Raw genomic sequence first — 20,071 nt, 5'->3', positions numbered from 1 at the left:
TTTTGGGAAGTGACAGGCCAAACACAATAATGTTTTCTAAGCTCTCTTCTTTGCAGAACTCAGCAAATCTCACAGAAACCCTTTGACCTGGGGGAAAGTGTGCCAAGTAGGAAAACAGCAGTCCTTTTTGAATGAGGAATGACAGAGGTGGGTGGTCAAGAGACATATGTTAAATGAATAGATTTCTTAAAGACAGGCCTTTTTTATAAGCATTTGGGCATTTTAATAAGCAATAGAATCCACCTGCCAATACAGGAGATGCAAGAGATGTGGGTTCGATCCCTGGGTTGGAAAGATCCCCTGGAGAAGGAAATGGCAAGCCATTCGACTATTCTTGCCTGGAAAATTCCATGGACAGAGGAGCCTGGGGTTGTAAAGAGTGGGACACAACTGAGCATGCATAAACACATGCCCTCATTTCTTATTGGGGTACGACTAGCAACAAGGCTATTTGGACCTAATATGAGCTGATAAACCAGAACTGAAGAATAAATATCTTACCTAGGGCCACAGACCTTTTAACTGAGAGCAGTTTTCAGAGTGCTATAATGTAAAGGACCCCTAACCTACAAAAGATAGACTACAGTGGAAAATTGGGGCTGCCGTGATATTTTCAAGACACTCTCATGACCCAATGGTTTTGGGGAAAAGGATATTCTTGAATTCCCCTGGGGCTTTTTATTGGCTCAGATAAAGTGGGTCAACAGTAGGAGAAAGAAATGGACTAGTAATGAGTGAAAGCTCTGTTTTGGTCTGTATCTTTCAGAAATCTATTCATTTAACATATGTCTCTTGACCACCCACTGTGTACCAAGTATTCTAGAAAGTCTTAGCATATGGTGACCCACAAAACAAGGATGCTCTTCAGACTGCTCACAGTCTAGCGAGAAGACAATGATCAATCTTTTGAAGGAAATGAAGCAAGATGAACTAACTTTGTTGCTACTTGGTCATTCTAATAATATTGTACTATATTTTTTAAAGGCCCTTTGTGTGGGTTTAGCTCAAATATTTCTAATGTCTTCAACACCAGGGAATGAAGTATTCCTGATGCAACTTGCAAAGATGCATGAAAGCAATGAGAAATGTTTTTATTTTTTTCTCTGTCTTGATGTTCACTTTCAATTTCCTGAAAAGCCACTTTTGAGGGTTCTGTTTTCTCAAGAGGGCCAGCTCAGAGGTCCAGAGGGACATATTTGTCTTGCTTACTGCGGCTGAGTGAGCCCCATCCTGGTAGGGCTGGCAGTCCTGAAACTTAACCTTGCCTGATTTCCCATCAGCCTGCCCTTCCCATGACAGCGCAGCTCATTTACCCATTAGCTGACTCTTTTCTCTCTTACCAAGAAGTGATGAGGATGAAATGGGAAAACCCCACAGATGGTGCATGTGTTCCTCACTAGAAGCAGCCACACAAATACAAGATCTGACCAAGAATACTGATGCAATTTGTATTTTTCTAGGCAATTGGACATGACGCTGTTGGTTTTCTGAAACCATGCTTAAGAAATTAGTTGCCATTTCTTCAAAATACAGCGAAGCTGAGGTGAAATGAATCCACAGAGAAAAAATAATAATAAATTAGGTTGACTTAAGGATTAGAGAGCAATTATAATAGTGAAAATCATTTCCCCTAGGCTACCGCATGGAATTATCATATATATTTTTAAAAATCGGAAAGCCTTAAGGAACTGCAGACTTGTTTTCAGCAAATTCTATGGGGCCTCTGTGATTTATTTGAAAATTTTCCACTTTGGTAAAGAGACAGAATTCTGTGTGGCCAAAACTGGATGCTTAGCTCTCCATCTCTGGTTAGCCTCAATCCCCGCATGGAATTTCTGGAACCAATTCTTGACAGAGGATTGGCAAAATTAATAAACCTCTTCATCTCAATCCCCTCTCTCACTTTCTTCTGCATTTTCTGGAAAAGCAATGAAAAGGAGGACAGTCCATCTTAACACTGGCTCTGTGTCCTTTGCCAGCTGATAGCATTTAAAGTCTAAGAAGAGTACAAAAGTAATTTCTGTGTGAAGTGCATAAACACTGATAAATATCTACAAAAGCTAGGACTCGTGCATAGGTGACTCTGCAGAAGCCTGAAGTGTCCTGTATAAGAGTGTCCTATATTATAGTTTCCTATAAAAGAAGCTGCTTTTTCATGCTTAACTTTTTTTTTAAATTAGAGGATAATTGATTTACAATATTGTGTTTTTTTCTGCTGTTCATCAACATGAATCAGCCACAGATATACATATGACCCCTCCCTCCTGAACCTCCCTCCCATCGCCCTCCCCATCCCACCCCTCTATGTTGTCACAGAGCACTGGGTTGAGCTCTCTGTGTCATACAGCAAATTTCCACTGGCTGTCTATGTTACATGTGATAATGATAAAGAAACATTAAAATGGAATTTTCTCTCCATTTTTTCTTGCTTCCTCTTTCCATTCTATATCTGTCCACCAGCTACAAAAGTACAAAAGTAAATGAGGAACCATCCCAGGTCACAGTAATTAGTGGAAGCAGAATTAAAACCCAGAGCATGTGCCATAGAATAGTATATTTCGACCAAATCCAAAACATTACATAGCCCTAACATGCTAGTTTTTCATTCAGACTCAAGAGCATAATGTTAGGAGATCACAGAAGTGAGATCACCCAATGCCTTCCTGAAGTCCAGATGAACGGATGATATTTCTTTCTTTGTGCTAAGACTAGCACCTGTTCAAGGTAACTGATATGGAAATTTCTTAGGTGACACGTGATTTCAGTATAGCTGACTACCGGTATCTGCTTCTTCTTAAAGGATATAGGAATATACTTCCTCCATCAAGTTTATTTTTGCATGATGCAATGCAGTCAATCCCCTGCTACTGCGCTTGCTCTCTGGTATGAAGAACCACGAGTGACCCAGTGGGTTTCCGTTTATGGAAAATTCATTAAAAGGAGCCCACACAAAGCTTGAAATAACTACTTGGTTTGGGAGTTCCTTTTGTGATCCCTCGTCATGATCTTTGCCACAAAGAACTATTTGAGGACTACCAGAGTTAGCTAAAATTCTGGTCAATTTGGAAACCATGATATTTTACAGTTCATCGTAGCCAAGAAAAGAAACATTCAGGATATATACCACAGTGAGTTTCCTAAAGATCTCTTGTAGTATAAACTACAAAGCTTATTAAAAAAAAAAAAAACCTCTTTTGCTATGAAGGTTAGCTTATTTAACTTTCTATAGTCTTATGGTATAATGGGGCTTCCCTGGAGGCTCAGACAGTAAAGAATTCACCTACGATGTGGGAGATCTGGGTTCAATCCCTGGGCTGGGAAGATCCCCTGGGGGAGGGCATGGCAGCCCACTCTAGTATTCTTGCCTGGAGAATCCCATGAACAGAAAAGCCTGGAGGGCCGCAGTCCATGGGATAGCAGAGTCGGACACGACTGAACTATTAAGCATACACATGGTATAGTGGCCTCTTCCCTATTTCCTCCAATCCTTAAATTATTTATTTATTCATTCATTCAGCAAACACTTATTGAACCAATTACTATGCTCAGGAAATATTGCTAAGCAATAGAGCCGAGTAAGTTAATGTTTCTGTTTCCTAGGAGAATTCATCCAAAAGCCTCTGTTGGTGTAAAAAGTCACAAATCACTGCAAAACAATGAGAGGGAAAACAGAGGAAAAAAAGGATCAAGAAAAGACTCAATAGAGAAACAGATCAGAAATGAGAAGCTGAAATTAGGTAGCAGTAAGGAGGAGAGAAAAGATAAATATTATATGTTAGCTGATTGCCCATGGAGGGAAGTACTAGAAAGAGTAAAGGAGGACATGCCCGTGAATTATGACTCTTAGGTATGTGGTGTTTCTGTTAATTACTGACAGCAGAAGAGAGAAGCAGTTATGGAGGAAGACAATGAATTTGGTTCTGGGTCTTCCAACAATGAGACTCAAGTGGTGATGTCGAGTAGACACTTAAATATTTATCCAGTATTCAGGATAGAAATGCAGCTAAAGACACAGGTTTAAAGAGATGAAAGTTCAATCCCTGGGTCAGGAAGATCCCCTGGAGGAGGGCATGACAACCCTCTCCAGTATTCTTGCCTAGAGAATCCCATGGGCAGAGGAGCCTGGTGGGCTACAATCCATAGGATTGCAAAGAGTTGGACACGACTGAAGTGACTTAGCACAAGGTTATGAGCACATAAATGGTTCCAGAAACAGAAAAGTAGGATGGCATTACCCAAGATTTTATACATAAACAAAAAAATATTAAAATATAACCTTGGGACTTTACAAACATTTGCAAGATAAGATGGAAAAAAAGAAGGGAAAAAACTGTAGGGATATTATGGAAAGTTTCAAGAAAAATGCTAAATGGATGATGAATAATAAGATATGAAAAATGTACAGCGTTTAGATCCATTAGATTGATATGAACTAACCAGATCTCTTTGCTGGGAACCTGCAAATTAGAGTTCCAAATTCAGTTCAACCACCAGCTTAATAACCCTTGGCCATTATCTTAGCTCTAAAAAGAGATAATTCTTATTTCATCTATTCCTATACAATTGTTTTCAATTGAGTAAAGGGACACAAATAAACTTGGTAAAGAATAAGATTCCAGACAAGAATGAGTCATGACTACATATGCTAATTACACAGGAGGTGGGAAATAGGGAACATTTTGAATCAGATTCATTTTTGGAGACATTTGGAAGTCTCTTGTTCAGTAGGAAGTCACAAAGCTAAAATGTGCCACAGTCAGTTATTTATCCTATTCTTAAGTTGTCTCCAGAAAAAGCATCTCTGACTCGTTTTTAAAATCAGTTCAAGTATCTTCCCAAATTGTATCACTGATTTGGTCGAAAGGCAGTTCCACAGATTTGCTTAAAGGGCCCAGATAGAAAAGGATTTGTTTCCATATACCTTAAATGTTTAGCATGGTATCTTGCAGGCTTCCCAGGTGGCGCCAGTGGTAAAGAACCTGCCCGCCAATGCAGGAGTTGTAAGAGATGTGGGCTCAACCCCTGGGTCGGGAAGATCCCCTAGAGGAGGGCATGGCCACCACTCCATTATTCTTGCCTAGAGAACCCCATGGACAGAGAAGCCTGTGGGTTACAGTTGGAAAGAGCCAGACACGACTGAAGTGACTTAGCAAGCAGCATGCATAGTGTCTTAGGGCTTCCCTGGTAGCTCAGAGGGTAAAGAATCAGTCTGTAATGCAGTAGACCTGGATTCAATCCCTGGATCAGAAAGTACCCTAGAGAAGGGAATGGCTACCCACTCCAGTATTCTTGTCTGGAGAATCCCATGGACAGAGGAGCCTGGCAGGCTACAGTCCATGGAATCACAAAGAGTTGGACATGATTGAGTGACTGACACTTTCACTGCTTTTTTCATGGTGTCTTATACAGCAAGTATTCAATATATATTTTATTCAATCCAGAAGATATTGAATACTGACTATGTATAATTAGGATTGCTGGTGATTCTATAGACAGATACAGAGCCTCCAGGTAAAGGATGCATTTTCAAGGACAAGCACAAAATCTGTAACTTTCTCATCTGTAAAATGATAGTGATAACAAAATTTGCCTAAAGGAAGTTTTTTGTTTTTTTTTCCTAAGCATCTTTCATTTTGCTTGGCATTTTGCATGGATCGTTCTGCTTGTATTTAGCTTCTATTTTGAAGGTAAATGTGGGAAAAACAGGTGGCTCATTTGAGAGGTTTATCTGCTGCTGCCATTTCTCTACCTGAGGGTCTGCCACTGCTTAATCATTTCCAGAACAGCCAGGATGAGGTCTCTAGGTAAGGATGCAGAGCAAATGCATTAAATCTATCCATCTATTAGGAACTTATGTGCTGCCAACAGCTTTTGCTACATAAGCAGGAGAAAGGAAACAGGAACAATTATGATTTATTAGATGAATCGCTGGGCCAGATTTTACACTCTTTGCTTCCCTTGAGGCTGAAGAACTGTCTCTAGGTACAACTTAACTTTAAATGCGTTTTGTTGTTGTTCCTTTCAAGAACTTTCCCTTTAGTTGTTTGTTTGGAGGCTTTTAGAATTAATTAGCAGTACCTTGTTTATGTCTGGAATCTACCAGAATTGTCAGAAAAGATTTGCTTCTGATGCTTTTGCTGCTTCAGAGTTTTACAGATAATTAACATTTGCTAGATTAACAAATAAATGAGAAAAATCTCTAAGAACTTGTGATGCAAGTAAACACGTCAAACTTTCCAAGGCAGATGTGTGGACATCTCCCGCATTTTGAATCTCAGATCTTAATGTTTCTTCTCTTTGCTTATTTGTTTAGTCGTTCACTCAACTGTGTCCAACTCTTTGCAATCTCCTGGACTGTAGCCCATCAGGCTCCTCTGTCCATGGGATTTTTCAGGCAAGAATACTGGAGTGGGTTGCCATTTAATTCTCCACAGGATCTTCCTGACCCAGAGATCGAATTCATGTCTCCTGTGTCTCCTGCATTGCAGGCGAATTCTTTGCCTGCTGGGCCATAATCACCAGATTTGGGATATAACATCCATTTTGAAAATTTCAACTCAACAACAGAGCTGGCCACAATTTTCCTTATAATTATATCCATTCAAGCCCACCAGATAAGCACAAGGGCGACATCCCTAGTTCAGAATTTTCCAGCTACAAAGTCCCTGGCACTTTGGACTCAGAATTGGCAATACATTTTAGTATGTTGATATTTTTGAACATCAATTATTACTTCCCATTTCATTTCTACTTTTCCTTGAAGATAATACCTTGTTCACATCATCTTATGAATTAATCTGGTTGGTGATGATTTAGATTGAAGCCCTATCAATATATGGTTAAGGGCATCTGGAGAGAGAAATTTAGAAAAGAACAGCCATGGTGGTTAGGAAATGAAATAGAAACTAGAAATGGAAGTAGAATAAAACAGGATGTGACTCAAACATGTAGATGTTTATCATGTGCCTACAACAATGTGAAATATCCTCTTGGAAGTACTAGATGATATGAATAATAATAGCATAGTATATTATAATATCATTACATAGTAAGCTGTATACTTCACTTGTCATCCACCACTCCAGTCATCTCTGAAGTGACAGTATTATCCCCATTTTGTAGATAAAGAAACAGCCTCAGAGAAGTTGAGTGATTGCTCAAAAGTCACAGAGCTAGTATACATTCAAGATAGGATTCAAATCTAATCCTGTCTGAACCTAAGCCTTTAACAATTGACTCTTCTCACTAGGGACCTGCAGTGTTAGGAAGGAGGCAGGCATTTAAGTGATCACCTATGACACCAAGTAAAATTCTGGAAGATCTATATTTTGTCCATCTGTCCATACAGCCATCCATGCCTCATCCTATATTTATGCATCTATCTATCTATCATTTACATCATTTATCCTGGTGAATAAATTCCTCGCTCTTCTGTCCTGAAATGCAGTAGTTCACACAACTTCTCTAGAAGATGGTCCTGTGAGACTGAGCAGTCAGTTGCACTTTACACAAAACAGCAGCTTCTCAGTCAGTCATGCACCCCCTTAAATTTGTCTTCCTTTTTTGCTTACTCTTTTGCTAACCCCTGCTTCCCTAGGATTGCTCTTTCTAATAAGGAGCTAAACTATAAAGTGTTTGCTTCATGTTCTCTATCCTAAACGGTCTGGACTTAGAACTCAAGTCCAGTAAGGAAGCTGGGATATTTAATTTCATCAGGAAAGAAAAAAAACACAAAAGGTCACAGAGCTAGTATATGATATTATAATATACTATGCTATTATTATTCATAGGCCTCCTCTAGCTGAAGGAGGAGGTGAAAAAAGCATTTAAAAAATCCATTGGGATCACTTTGCCCAAGGATATGACTCTGAGTCCCATCCCAGGACATTTATATCTCCAGCAGAGAAAAGAACTCTGGTTGAAGGAACTCAGAGGTTTTCTTCTGCTTTACGGGTATTTTTCACTGGACTCCACTGCTAGATTTCAGCTCCTATTAGACAGAAAAAAAAAAAAAATCCTCAGCTAGATCACCTTAGGGAAAATTACTTCACTTCTCTGAACCTTGGTTTCCTTGCCTGTAAAACAGATTCCAGTCTCTGCATCAGAAGGTTTTTGTGAAAATGAAGGCTGTTAGCATTGTCCTCTGTCCAGGACCTAGGATCTTATAAAAATTAATATCTGGAACAAGGTTGGTTTGCTGGGAAAGAAAATGTTGGGAGTCATATACAGGCAATGAGGTGCTCTAATGTAGAACTGACTTGTATTATTTAGACTCACAAATCTGCCAGAATGATCATATCCACCTCCTTCCTCACCAGAGAAAGCTGGAAGGTACAATCTTACCGTGTTTCTGGAAGGCAGGACCACGGAGAAGGCTTACAAACAGCAGGAATAGCTACATCATTGTTCAGTAAACATCACTCATACTTTCTAGTTGACCCATTATTTTAGCACAATCTCATTGATTTTTTCCCCTTTTACTAGATATTAGTTGGGCTTCCCTGACAGCTCCCACGGTAAAGTGTCTGTCTGCAATGTGGGAGACCCGGGTTTGATTCCTGGGTCAGGAAGATTCCCTGGAGAAGGAAATGGCAATCCACTCCAGCACCCTTGCCTGGAAAATCCCTTGGACGGAGGAGCCTGATAGGCTACAGTCCATGGGGTTGCAAAGAGTCGGACACGACTGAGCGACTTCACTTTCACTTACTGCTATGAAGAGATAGGAAATAGAGTGTGGGAACAGAGGATTCTGTCTCTCAGCCCATGTAGTTTTCATTCTCCAGGGCATCTTCCTGACCCAGGAATCGAACCCAGGACTCCCCCATTCCAGGTAGATTCTTTACCATCTAGCCATCAGGGAAGCCCAATATAGTAGTATTCCACCACAGTATTAATGGTCATGCCAACCTACCCATTAACACGCTTATTTCACCAGAAGGTGAAATGCTTCCTTGTGAATACAAATTCAAAAAAAAACTGCTCAAAGAGGCTAAAGAGATTGCTAGTGACCATAATTACATCTCTTTAGTAAGTCCTGAGGGAATAGGGCTTCTAAGTAGGATATGAAAATATGCACATTAACGGCTTCTGTGCTAGCTAAAGACAAAAAGGTCTGGTTTCCAATTTTTTTCTTTAAAAATAGTTTTTAGCTTAAAAGAATAATCTGAACCTAAAACACAGAAGTCTTACTTCTTAAAAGTAGGTGACATTTCAAAAAGCTGCTTCCTCTTTTGATCTCCTTGACTTAAACAGAATTTCTTATCAATGAAACCAGTTGAGGAACTTTGACAATTGCAACAAAGTAGATTTTTAAAAATTTTCTTCAGTATGCTTTTTTTCATAGATAACTAAGTCCTTTTGCTTTTTGTATGTCTGGCATATTAAATAGTATCAATATGTAATAAATTTATTTTATTACATTTTTATTACATTTTTTTACATTTTATTACATTTTAATTTATTTTTAATGACAAAAGTGTAAATTTTTTTTTTTTTTTCTCTACTGTGCAACCCGCTTCAGTGTCTGCAGCCTACTGGTAGAGGCCAGGCAATGGTTCAGGCCGGGTTTGCTCTGGCATGGGACACTATGAAGAGGCCCAGGGGGATAAGCCAAAAGCGTAAAATTATAGCAGCCCTTCCAGATATCATCTGGTACAACACATCTATTTTAAAGGTGAGCAAAGTAAGACCCAGAGAAATGAAGTCACAGGCTGGACCTCAGAGTCTAAGGCAAAACTGAGGAATAAGATCTCTTGCTTCTTGACTGCTGTTGTGGAGGTCTTACTATCATTACACCTCACAGATGACTTCCTAAATTACTTTTGTTGGTGGTGATGATGGTGGTATGGATGCCAGAGGGAATTTAAGAATAGGACCTTGATATCCATATTTTCTAAGAATAAAATACATTTTTAACAAGAAAGTAATATTACATGGCAATAGAGGTTTAGGGATCAAAGACCAGAGAAGAAGATTGAATTTACCAAAGGCAGTCACAAAGCTTAGATGAATTACTGTCTTTTAAATCTATATTCATCTTGACACTGATTTTTCTGTTTTACAGTTGATTATTTAAGACGCTGTTATAGAAAATGCTTCCAAGGTACAGACTAAATGGAGGTGAAGAATCCTAAGGCTTCTCTTTTTAATTTTATAGAAGATGCTTCGAGGAAATTAATGTTTTTCACCGTATTAAAACTATGATAAAAAGAGGAGGATTTAAAAAAAAATCTCAATAGGAAAGTAATAAATCAGAACTTTTGGGAGCACATTACTTTTTTAGAAGGGCTCCAGAAATGACATTGCATTTCCTCCTGTATCCTCTATCCATTTATGGTCTGGCTGATTCAGGTGCTTCTGAGAAACTGGGGTTGAAAAAAACTACACAAGCACCTGGGAAGTTATGTCACCTTGTAGTTGAAAGAAACCATTTTAGTGTGTCTGTAGACTGTTCTGGCCTTTGGAACATTCATTTAGCAAGGCCAGGTAAATGTGAGAGGGAGTGGGTACCCCACAGCTTCTTACCTAATGTGTTGTAACACTATTCTTATCCCTTACAACTGTCTAAAAGAATTCTTTTTTTAGACTTTCTATGCTAGTTACCCCAAAATAAATATTCTGTGGTAGTGAGTTCCTAAAACTAATTACATGTCACATAAAAATACCATGTGTATTTCAAGTTGGCTATACCTCACTCCTTCTTCTTGCATGGATAGTTTACAGATGTTGCTAGGATTTCCGATTGACTAGTTCCTGCTCTTGTGGGTTGTGAAGTTTTATTTTGATTTTTGTTTTCTTTTCTAAACATGGCTGCTAGTACTGTTCATATGTGCATTTTTTTTTAACCTATCAGTATCAGAAATGCACTCTGGGGCTGTCTCCTGCCCTCCTCTCTTGCCCTGTGAAATCCTCCTTTCCTATGGCTTTCAAAACCCATTCTCTGCTCATGACCCAGATTTTCTGATCTCCAGTCCAGGCTTCTCTGAACTTTTTGAATCCAAATGCCTATTTGACATCTCCATTGGGATATTTTAAGAATGTATCACATTTATCAAACCAAAAAATGAACATTGATGGGAAGGTCAGAAAGGGGATTCAGCTAAGGTTAGGTAGCACCTGCAAGGGACAGTATATTAGGTATATTAGGGTCGGTTCATTGTTGTTGGTCTCTTAAGAATGGACCTCCATGAAGGTATTGTACCTTCACAGTAGAAATGGACAAAAATAAGTAGGAAAAATACTGGTCAGGTGGGTAGGGTGTTATATTTATATTTTGAAAGAGATCAAAGCTGACATGAGAATGTGAAATCTCTGACAGTAAGCTACATTTTGTTGGAATATCCATGGAAACTGCTGGTACATTATACAAACATCCCAGCAAATCTCGTCGTAGCTCCTTTGACTCAGCAAACACACATTTAGTGTCAGGCACTGTGGAGACCTGGAGGCTATAAATATGAATTGGAAAAAAATCTGTTTGCAAAGAGTTCATATTTTGTTTACCACAGGGGTCGTGCCATCCCCTAGAAGTTCTGGAAATTTGTGTGGGATTTTCTCTTGTCACAGTTTCTGTGTGCTGCTAGATGACCCACTGACCAAGAATAATCCCATGTTTCACACACTTTCTTTTTCTTGGCCGTGCCATTTGGCATATGGGATCTTAGTTCCCCGATCAGGGACTGAACTTTCAACCCCTGTGTTAGAAGCACAGAGTCTTCACCACCAGACCACCAGGGAAATCCCACACACACTTTCAAATGTCCTACTGATGATGGTATAAGTGATCTAAGCTTAAAAAATATATATTTATCATTATATATACACACACACACAAACACATGTATATATACACATTTGTGTATATAATATGAACACACATGTATATATATAGATATGTGTGTGTGTGTGTGTGTGTTTGCACACATATGGGCTTCCCAGGTGGGACAGTGGTAAAGAGTCCACCTGTCCATGCAGGAGAAGCAAGAAGAGTGGATTTGATCCCTGGGTCAAGAAGATCCTCTGAAGTATGAAATGGCAACCCATTCCAGTACTCTTGCCTGGAAAATTCCATGGACAGAGGAGCCTGGTGGGCTAAAGTCCAAGAGGTCACACACAACTGAGCAACTGAGCACACACACACACACACACACACATATATATATGTATATATATACACACACACACACATATGTAGACAGACCTATGTGTGTGTTGTAAGATTTTTATGCCTATTGATTTTCAAGGAATTTAACAACATAAAATTTGATAGAGGGGTTGTGCATGCATGCATGCTAAGTCACTTCAGTCATGTACGACTCTTTGCCACCCTATGGACTGTACTTTGCCAGGCTCCTCTATCCATGGGGATTCTCCAGGTAAGAATACTAGAGTGGGTTGCCATGCCCTCCTCCAGGGGATCTTCCCAACCCAGGGATCGAACCTGCGTCTCTTAGTCTCCTGCATTGGCAGGCGGGTTCTTTACCACTAGTGCTATCTGGGAAGCCTGAAAGAGGGTTGTATTTTGTTTAAAACTTTAGTGAGATTTGTTCACCACTTCAAAAAATCGCAGCCCAAAGCCAACACCAATCATGGTTTTGAACCCCATGTGCTCTTGTCTGTTTCTCATGGCCTGTTCATGACAGTTCTACATAAAGATGCTAATATATCATTACTTCATTAAATCTTCTAGTGAAGCTTATTTCATTATAAATCATTTTCTTTTTATTTCTCCTTCATGGTATAGTTATGCCAGTATATTTACTTGAAAAAAATTCTGTATGTAGGTAAAAATATAAGCACTCTCAAATTCATTTCAGGAGAGCCAGGGAGTTGTTGCTGCTGCTGCTAAGTTACTTCAGTCGTGTCCGACTCTGTGCGACCCCAGAGACGGCAGCCCACCAAGCTCCTCTGTCCCTGGGATCCTCCAGGCAAGAACACTGGAGTGGGTTGCCATTTCCTTCTCCAATGCATGAAAGTGCAAAGTGAAAGTGAAGTTGCTCAGTCGTGTCTGACTCTTCACGACCCCATGGACTGCAGCCTACGAGGCTCCTCCATCCATGGGATTTTCCATGCAAGAGTACTGGAGTGGGGCGTCATTGCCTTCTCCGAGGGAGTTGTTACAAAGGATTTATTTAATAACGCATGGAAGAAGTCTGATCTGATGGAGAACTACTGCTCCACAAGGTAAGATACACAGGTACACCGATAATGTTGGCATCTCTGCTCCATAGTAACAACATCAGGGGCAGCCAGGCATCATTAGGCAAGACTTTGAAGAATGTAAACATAATTTTTTTTTAATAAAAGTACTCTTTCTCTGCAATATAGTTCACCATCCTTTTTCTCTTGGGCTTCAAAGAAAAGACTCAGGTTGAATGAAGTACTTCTGGTCAATGAGATACTGAAGGTAATGCTTCTCACAAAAAGCCTTCATGGAAAGGGAACATGCAGGCAGGGAGGCTGAGGGTTGCTTAGAGCAAGACCCAGCTGGCAAGTGAGTGGATAGGAGGACAAGAATATCTGAGTATGTTTAGCGCCCCTTTGAGAGACTCTGCAATACCTCTCCTTCTAAACTATGTAGATAAAACATCTGTCACAGAACGCCTTCTTCCCTGACCAATGGTATCTGACAACTGTGGTTTTAACCTAAGAAATAAAATTAAAGGCCAGATTGAAATTAGGAATAAGAAGTACAGTTAAAGGCCAGATAGAAATTAGGAATTGTGCTGAGAGTTCATGGGTGATAGAGGCCAGAGAGGTTGCTGGAGACAGAAGTACAGGACTGCTGCGGAGTGTATGTTAGATTCTCCTAGAAACTTTAGAGTTATCATTCTCTTAAACAAACAAACAAGAAGGCTAGACAGATACACTCAACCACTGGGGGAGGGCAAGGAAACAAAAATAAACATAAGGAGGACCAATGTATCAGGCAGTTGTCCTGAAAAAAAAAAAACATTTCACTACCTCCAAATGCTTCACCCCATCCCCCACCCCAAGTCCTAGTATCTTAACATTAATTTAGACCTTAGCTTTGAGAAGGCCAGTGGCTAGTTCTGGAGCTCCCTGATGGGAAGTTCCAGCCACCAGTGAAAATCTAAGACTCGACTAGGATGTTCCCAAAGCATCAGGAGGTTCCTTGAGCAACCATGAAAGAAATGACGTGGTGATATAACCACTTCACCTTGCAGAGCAGGTCTCTAACTACATGAGTGAGCATTTCAGAAAGCCCATGACTATGGCATTAGTCCTCATGACCACACCCTCTCAGTGCTTGTCTACCAGCATATCCTCTGCTGTCACAAAAAGAATCTAGAATTCTAGTTTGCCTCACAATTTTATCTTCTTCCACTTCTTAAATTCAGGATGCCTTGATTTTATCTCTAAACATGAAACATTTGGAGTGTATAATGAGAATAATAAACATTCTATTGCTCCTGCAAAGTAATAGTTGGTGGCCATCTCTCCCCCATCTCTGAGCATCATCAGCACTTTGTTTACATAATTCACTTGGGTCTAGAATGTTGACTAGAAGCTAGTGTTAGTGGAATAGGAACTCTATATTTTGTGTGGCTATCTTGCATGTGTGCATATTATTATCTCTATTTTATAGAAAACTAAAACACAAGAGAGATATAAATTGCCCACCATCTTTTATCAAGTAAAATACTGGTATTTGAATTTTGAATTTCGACCCCAAATAACCAAACTCATAACCACTGCACAGCAGCTGCCTTTATAAGGTCTTGGAAGGCAGGATCTTTTATATTCCCAAGTCACCTCGTACTTCCCCTTTTGTTATTCTCATTTAGACATTCCAATACCTGCTTTCTCAATTTTGCCGTGCGGTCCATGAGGACAGAAATGGTGCCCATGTTTTCCATCCTATGTCTAGTATCCAGTGGCCTGCCTGGTACAAAGGACTAAATAGCTGTAATGCTTCCAGTTCTTAGCACTACCTCTTGGTGTTTATGAAAGGGCATCTGGACTCTTCATATGTAACTGCAAAGTATCTTTTATCACTTATTTATAAAATAAAATCAATCTCAGAAGCTACAGAAGGGAAAGGGAGCACATTCCTATTTGAAGTATTTACTAGGTTCAAGACACAATAAAAGGTATCTTTTTTGATAATGCTGTAACATCTGCAGTTAGTATTATCTACATACATATCTACATCCTTATACAGACCAAATATCAAAACATTTGTCTACTTATTATTTTAGAACACTTAGAATACTGGAGTGAGGGGGTAGGCATTCCCTTCTCCAGGGGATCTTCCTGACCCAGGGATCAAAACCAGGTCTCCTGCATTGCACGCAGATTCTTTACCATCTGAGCCACCAGGGAAGCCCATTATTAGGTATACATATTATTTATTGGAAATTCTGAAATTTAAAAGTTACTGATAATATGTTTATTATTAATCAAATCTTTGACAGCATACAAAAGGCTAGGAAGAATAAAAGTGTCCCTATATTATAGCAGAATTATTTATACTAGCCAAAACCTATAATGATTAAATCACTTGTGGTGTAGCCATGCAATGGAATATTATACAGCACTGAAAATGGATGGGCATTTGTACATCCAATACTGGTGATGATCTCACAGTAGAACCTTAAGTGATAGCAGCTAGACACAAAAAAAGTACATAAAGTTCATTTACTCATGGATGGCATTATAAGTCAGAATGTTGATTCCTCTGGCCGCGACTGTCATGGTGATAGGGACAAAGGCCAGGAAGTTTCTGGGGTCCTGGTAATGTGATGGTGTCTGAGCTGGGTGCTGGCTTACCAGTATTCACTTTGGGAAACTTAATTAGGTTCTTATGATTTGTGCAGTTCTTTATATGTGTCCTTTTTAAAGAAGGGTTCACTTTTTTAAAAGTTCTCCATATTAGTGAAGTTATATATATAATATATACCCACATAAATACAAATACATATATACACATATATGTACACACAGTACCTATACAGAAGATGAGCTTGCTGAAGTGTGACCTCTTATCAACCTACCTTTCCTTTAGTGACTGCTGTTTATTTACTTATTTATGTGTGTGTATCCCAAGATCTAATTGGAGGACTTCCTAGGCTTCCATTCACTCTCAGTGGGTTGGACCTTCACATGCAAGCAGTTACTGCAACAACTTTCAAAACACATATGCGGCTTAAATATGGATTTTCCTGTCCTTTCATGAATGTCTGATTCATATCTCAATGCAGTCTACATTTTACTGACATAAAGGAAATAAATCATTGGTCATAGAATAATCTACATAGAAATCTTATTAACTTGATTGTTCAAAATGTAAATTTAAGTAAAAGAATCTAAAAATTACAGACATTCCTTTCTTTTCCAAATTTCCTTTCTTTTTCCAAATTTAAAATAACTTTTAGCTCTATTGAGTGCAGAACCTCAATTATTTAAATCTATTTTATAACCTAATTAACGTTATCTCACCAGTATTTTCCACATTAGATTGAAATGTCCCATTTTAATAATAAAATATGATTAAAATGTTAAATTGCACAATAAGAAATATGTGTGTATGTATGATCTTTTCTCTGGTGCCAATTATTCAAAATTTCCTATAATATTTGCTTAAGTGGCAAATAAGCCTAATGATGTCATATTCACTGCATCCAAACTTTATTCTAATTACAGTAGTTTTAAGAATTATTATTCTTAGCATTAAGAATAATCTCCCAAATTACTTTGATACTATTATTACCACTAATAATAATTAATAATAAGGATGCCCAAGTTAAGCAAAGATGGTATGGAGCCATCTGAGATGAAGAAAGCCAATAAATAAAATGGATAAAAAATCATTCCAATAAAGATGGTCCAGAGCTCTTCTTCATAAACTCAGCAGGAACTTTCCAGAGTAAAGGGACACCCTAGGAGAAGCAGAATCAGCTTGAAAGAGGTCTCCTGTTCCAACCTGACCCCAGATCTCTCCTGGGAAAGGGAGCAAGTTGAGCTTTCTCCCCATCAACAGGCGGCCAGGTCGGGAGACCAGAAGGCGAGGAGCCTCCGCGGGCGCCCAGAGCACCGCTGCCGGCGTCCCGGGCCAGGAACTTACCACGAGCGCGCAGCACAGCAACTTGTTCATTGTGGTCCCCAGGAAACCTCAGGCGCTCAGAGGCGGTGGCTGCGGGGCGAGCGCTACGGTGCGTCTCGGCTGCCCGTGCACTCATCACTTTATATATAGTGTCCCGGCAACAGGAAGTATCGGCTTGGCTTTGATCATTCATTCCCTATCTGGACCAAACTTTGCACCTTTCTTTTTTAGGAACCTTGGGCGGGAGTCGGGCGGGGAGTTGGGGGTGGGGGGGACGGGAGGGGAGGTGCGAAACGCTCCAGGGTTAACACTTTCAGCGCCAGGGCGGAAAGAAGTGGCACGAGCGGTGGGAGTAGGGGGTGGGGCGGGGATGTCTGGCCCCTGGGAGGCGAAAAAAAAAAAAAGCTGCAGAACAAGGCAGCTGCTGTCTCCGTGCGGCTCTGAGGTTTCCTGGCCCCTTCCCGCCAGCGGCCGGCCTCCTGGCAGCCGCGACCAGTGGTGGGAGGACTGGGCGCACGCTGGGCAGTCGCTTTGCTGGGCTCCTCCACCCTGAGCGTAGGATCCAGCCAAGATCTCGGCGCAGCCTGCAGTGCGCCCCAGACACTACACCCCACTCTCGTCTGACCCGCTTCTCAGGGGTTCTGAGATCCCCAATAACAAGTATTCTCATTCACGAGCTGCGCTCAGAGGCTCTTCTTGGAGTTTGCAGTCATTAATCTCCAAGGTTGCACAGATGGAGAAGAAACTTCTCTAACTTATGTCTGGTTCGAAAGCCGATGCCTTTTCCCACTCACTTTTTATTGCCTGGGGTAGTTTCAGCCAGAGAGAATCAGCAGAGGACAAACTTCTTGCCTAGGGCAGAAAAAACACCACCGTAGGATTTGCCACTATACTGAACTGAACTGATCGTCTTTATCAACACCATCATCATCCAAAGGTTTTTGGTACCTACTGAACTTCTGAAGTTGCCTCTTCCAGGTCTTTCCGTTGCCCCCAAACTTTTGGTGGAAGGTTGGCTCTGCCTAAAGGATTCTTGGCTCCCCCATCCACTCCCACCAGCTGCTTTTGTGAGAGTTGGACCCCATGACTTCTAAAGAGTAGACCCCTTCTGAGGTCCTGCAGTTTGCTGATTTGTTTTTAGGCTGCCACCAGAGCTCTTCACTTACAGAAGCTGGGGAAAAAAAAAAAAAGAAAAATCACTGCAAAGCCAGCCTCCCCATGAGGGCCACGTGCTCAGTTCTCCTCTCCTGAGAAGGTCAGTTTCTGCTTTTCTCCAGAGTTCATGGAGAGGGAGATGAAGGTGATTCTCTCACTCTCAAACTATCCCATGCAATAAAAAGTGGCCCTCAGGAGCAAGCATTACCAGCAGGGATCAGAGTATCTGCGCTTTCAAACCAACATCTTTCCACCAGAAGGTCAAAGTGGATCCATAGACAGAGTAGAAAATATTTAGAGGGAACAAGTTCAGCTCTTCAACTCCAACTGTGAATTACAGAAGACAGAGTGTCTTACTCAGCTTTCTCTCTCCACAGCATGATGGTTTCTTAAGTGAACTAGTGAGTGAACAAAGGTCGGTGCATACTGACCAAATGGTTTAACTCCAGCCCTGCCCCTCAGCTTCTGAACTTCAGCTTTGACATCCACAGTCTGAGCTACTAGCACTTAGACTGACCATGGGACGCAGGTAAATTTGAATGTTAGTTGTAAAATACTAAGTAAATGGCAGTATTATTGTCTTTATGAGGTGATGCCTACCTGGGATACTGCCTGAAGGCATTTTTCTTGAACTGTCGTGTAATGCTCACATGTAGGAGTCACACTCTGGAGAAAACTGATCAAGGACTGAATCCTGCAGTCTTAACCCTGGGAAAGTGCTTATGACTCTCTCGTCTATCAGTTAAAAATAGTAGTTATTACAGAAATGTGGCATGGAACAAATGAAAGTATTTTGAAAAGTAATGCATAAATTAGATTAGTAATGCATAAATGAGGTTAATCACTAACCATGAGCAGTCAGTAAGTAAATGCATATAAGATAACCTAGCACATTGCCTGGATAGGAAATGTTTACTAAATTATAGCTATGATTGTTCACAGGGAGTACATATAAGATACCAGGCTTTAGAGTCAGACTTGAAACCCAGATCTCCTGCACTCTGGCTCTATTACCTCAGGCAGATTTTAACTAACCTATTTGTATTTCTGTTTGATTTCTTTATTGGTATAGTGACGATAAAAATCATGCTACCCTCACAGGGATTAAATCGGCTAAAACGTGTAAAGTGCTCATCGTACTGTTTAACATGTAGTAAGTGTTCACTAAGTCTAGCTATTATTGTTATACTTATCTGAGGTGCTCTTAGGGACATTTATACAAGCACCAGGTGAGTCTGGACTCTAAGCTTCTGGGAGCAGGAATCATTGATTTTCTTATGATATTTCTTGAAACTTTTAGCTCCGCATCTGGCCTCCCTATAACTATTTGATGAATAATGGTAATAGAGGTGGTGATGGTGATTGGTGTGTGTGTGTGTGTTGGGAGAGGGAGGAAAGGAAGTGTAATTAGCTGTCATCTTGAGAAAAGCCAGGGCCCCATTTTTATAGAGTCTCAGAGGAGACAGTGTATCGACTGTGCCCCTTTCGGGACCTGACTGTGGGCTGTTTATTAATCACCCACTGACAGGAAACAGACACTCTGAGTTTGCAATCACGTCATTTGTTATATTCCTGGAGCAGTCTGGCCGATCCCCCTGGCTCTTCCCATGGGACCCACTACAGTGAGCAGCAGGCCCGGAACACTTTGAGGCTGGAGTCCATCTTCAGACTAGATTGGACGGGACCCGGGGATTCAGAACTGAATCCATGGGGCGATGTCTGAACACTCGCCTGGCAGACAGACTACATCCATCTTCCCATGACAGATCCTTCATTGGCATGGGCCAAGGGTGACATGAAACAGAATGTCTGGTAAATTTAACCTTCTCTTTCTGATCACCAGAGATGTGT

At 40.5% G+C, this 20,071-nt stretch overlaps 1 protein-coding gene and 1 non-coding gene across 2 annotated transcripts in view; both read right to left on the bottom strand.

The window, feature by feature from the left end:
• TNFRSF11B (TNF receptor superfamily member 11b) overlaps positions 1–17,326 on the bottom strand; it is a 29,598-nt gene extending 12,272 nt beyond the window's left edge. Inside the window, exon 1 of the mRNA XM_040262013.1 lies at positions 17,087–17,326. Coding sequence (XP_040117947.1) covers positions 17,087–17,116 — 30 coding nt within the window. The 5' untranslated portion in view covers positions 17,117–17,326. The remainder of the gene's footprint in view (positions 1–17,086) is intronic.
• Positions 9,501–9,639, bottom strand: LOC120879172. Its single transcript, XR_005724736.1, has one exon. It is a non-coding gene; the product is annotated as a small nucleolar RNA SNORA42/SNORA80 family (small nucleolar RNA).
• Positions 17,327–20,071: the final 2,745 nt, after the last annotated feature.

The sequence above is a fragment of the Oryx dammah genome, unplaced genomic scaffold (genome assembly GCF_014754425.2).
Source record: "Oryx dammah isolate SB20612 unplaced genomic scaffold, SCBI_Odam_1.1 HiC_scaffold_19, whole genome shotgun sequence".
In the NCBI taxonomy this organism is placed as follows: domain Eukaryota; kingdom Metazoa; phylum Chordata; class Mammalia; order Artiodactyla; family Bovidae; genus Oryx; species Oryx dammah.
Note: the sequence above shows the minus strand (reverse complement) of the source record. Positions and strands in the feature narration are given on the sequence as shown.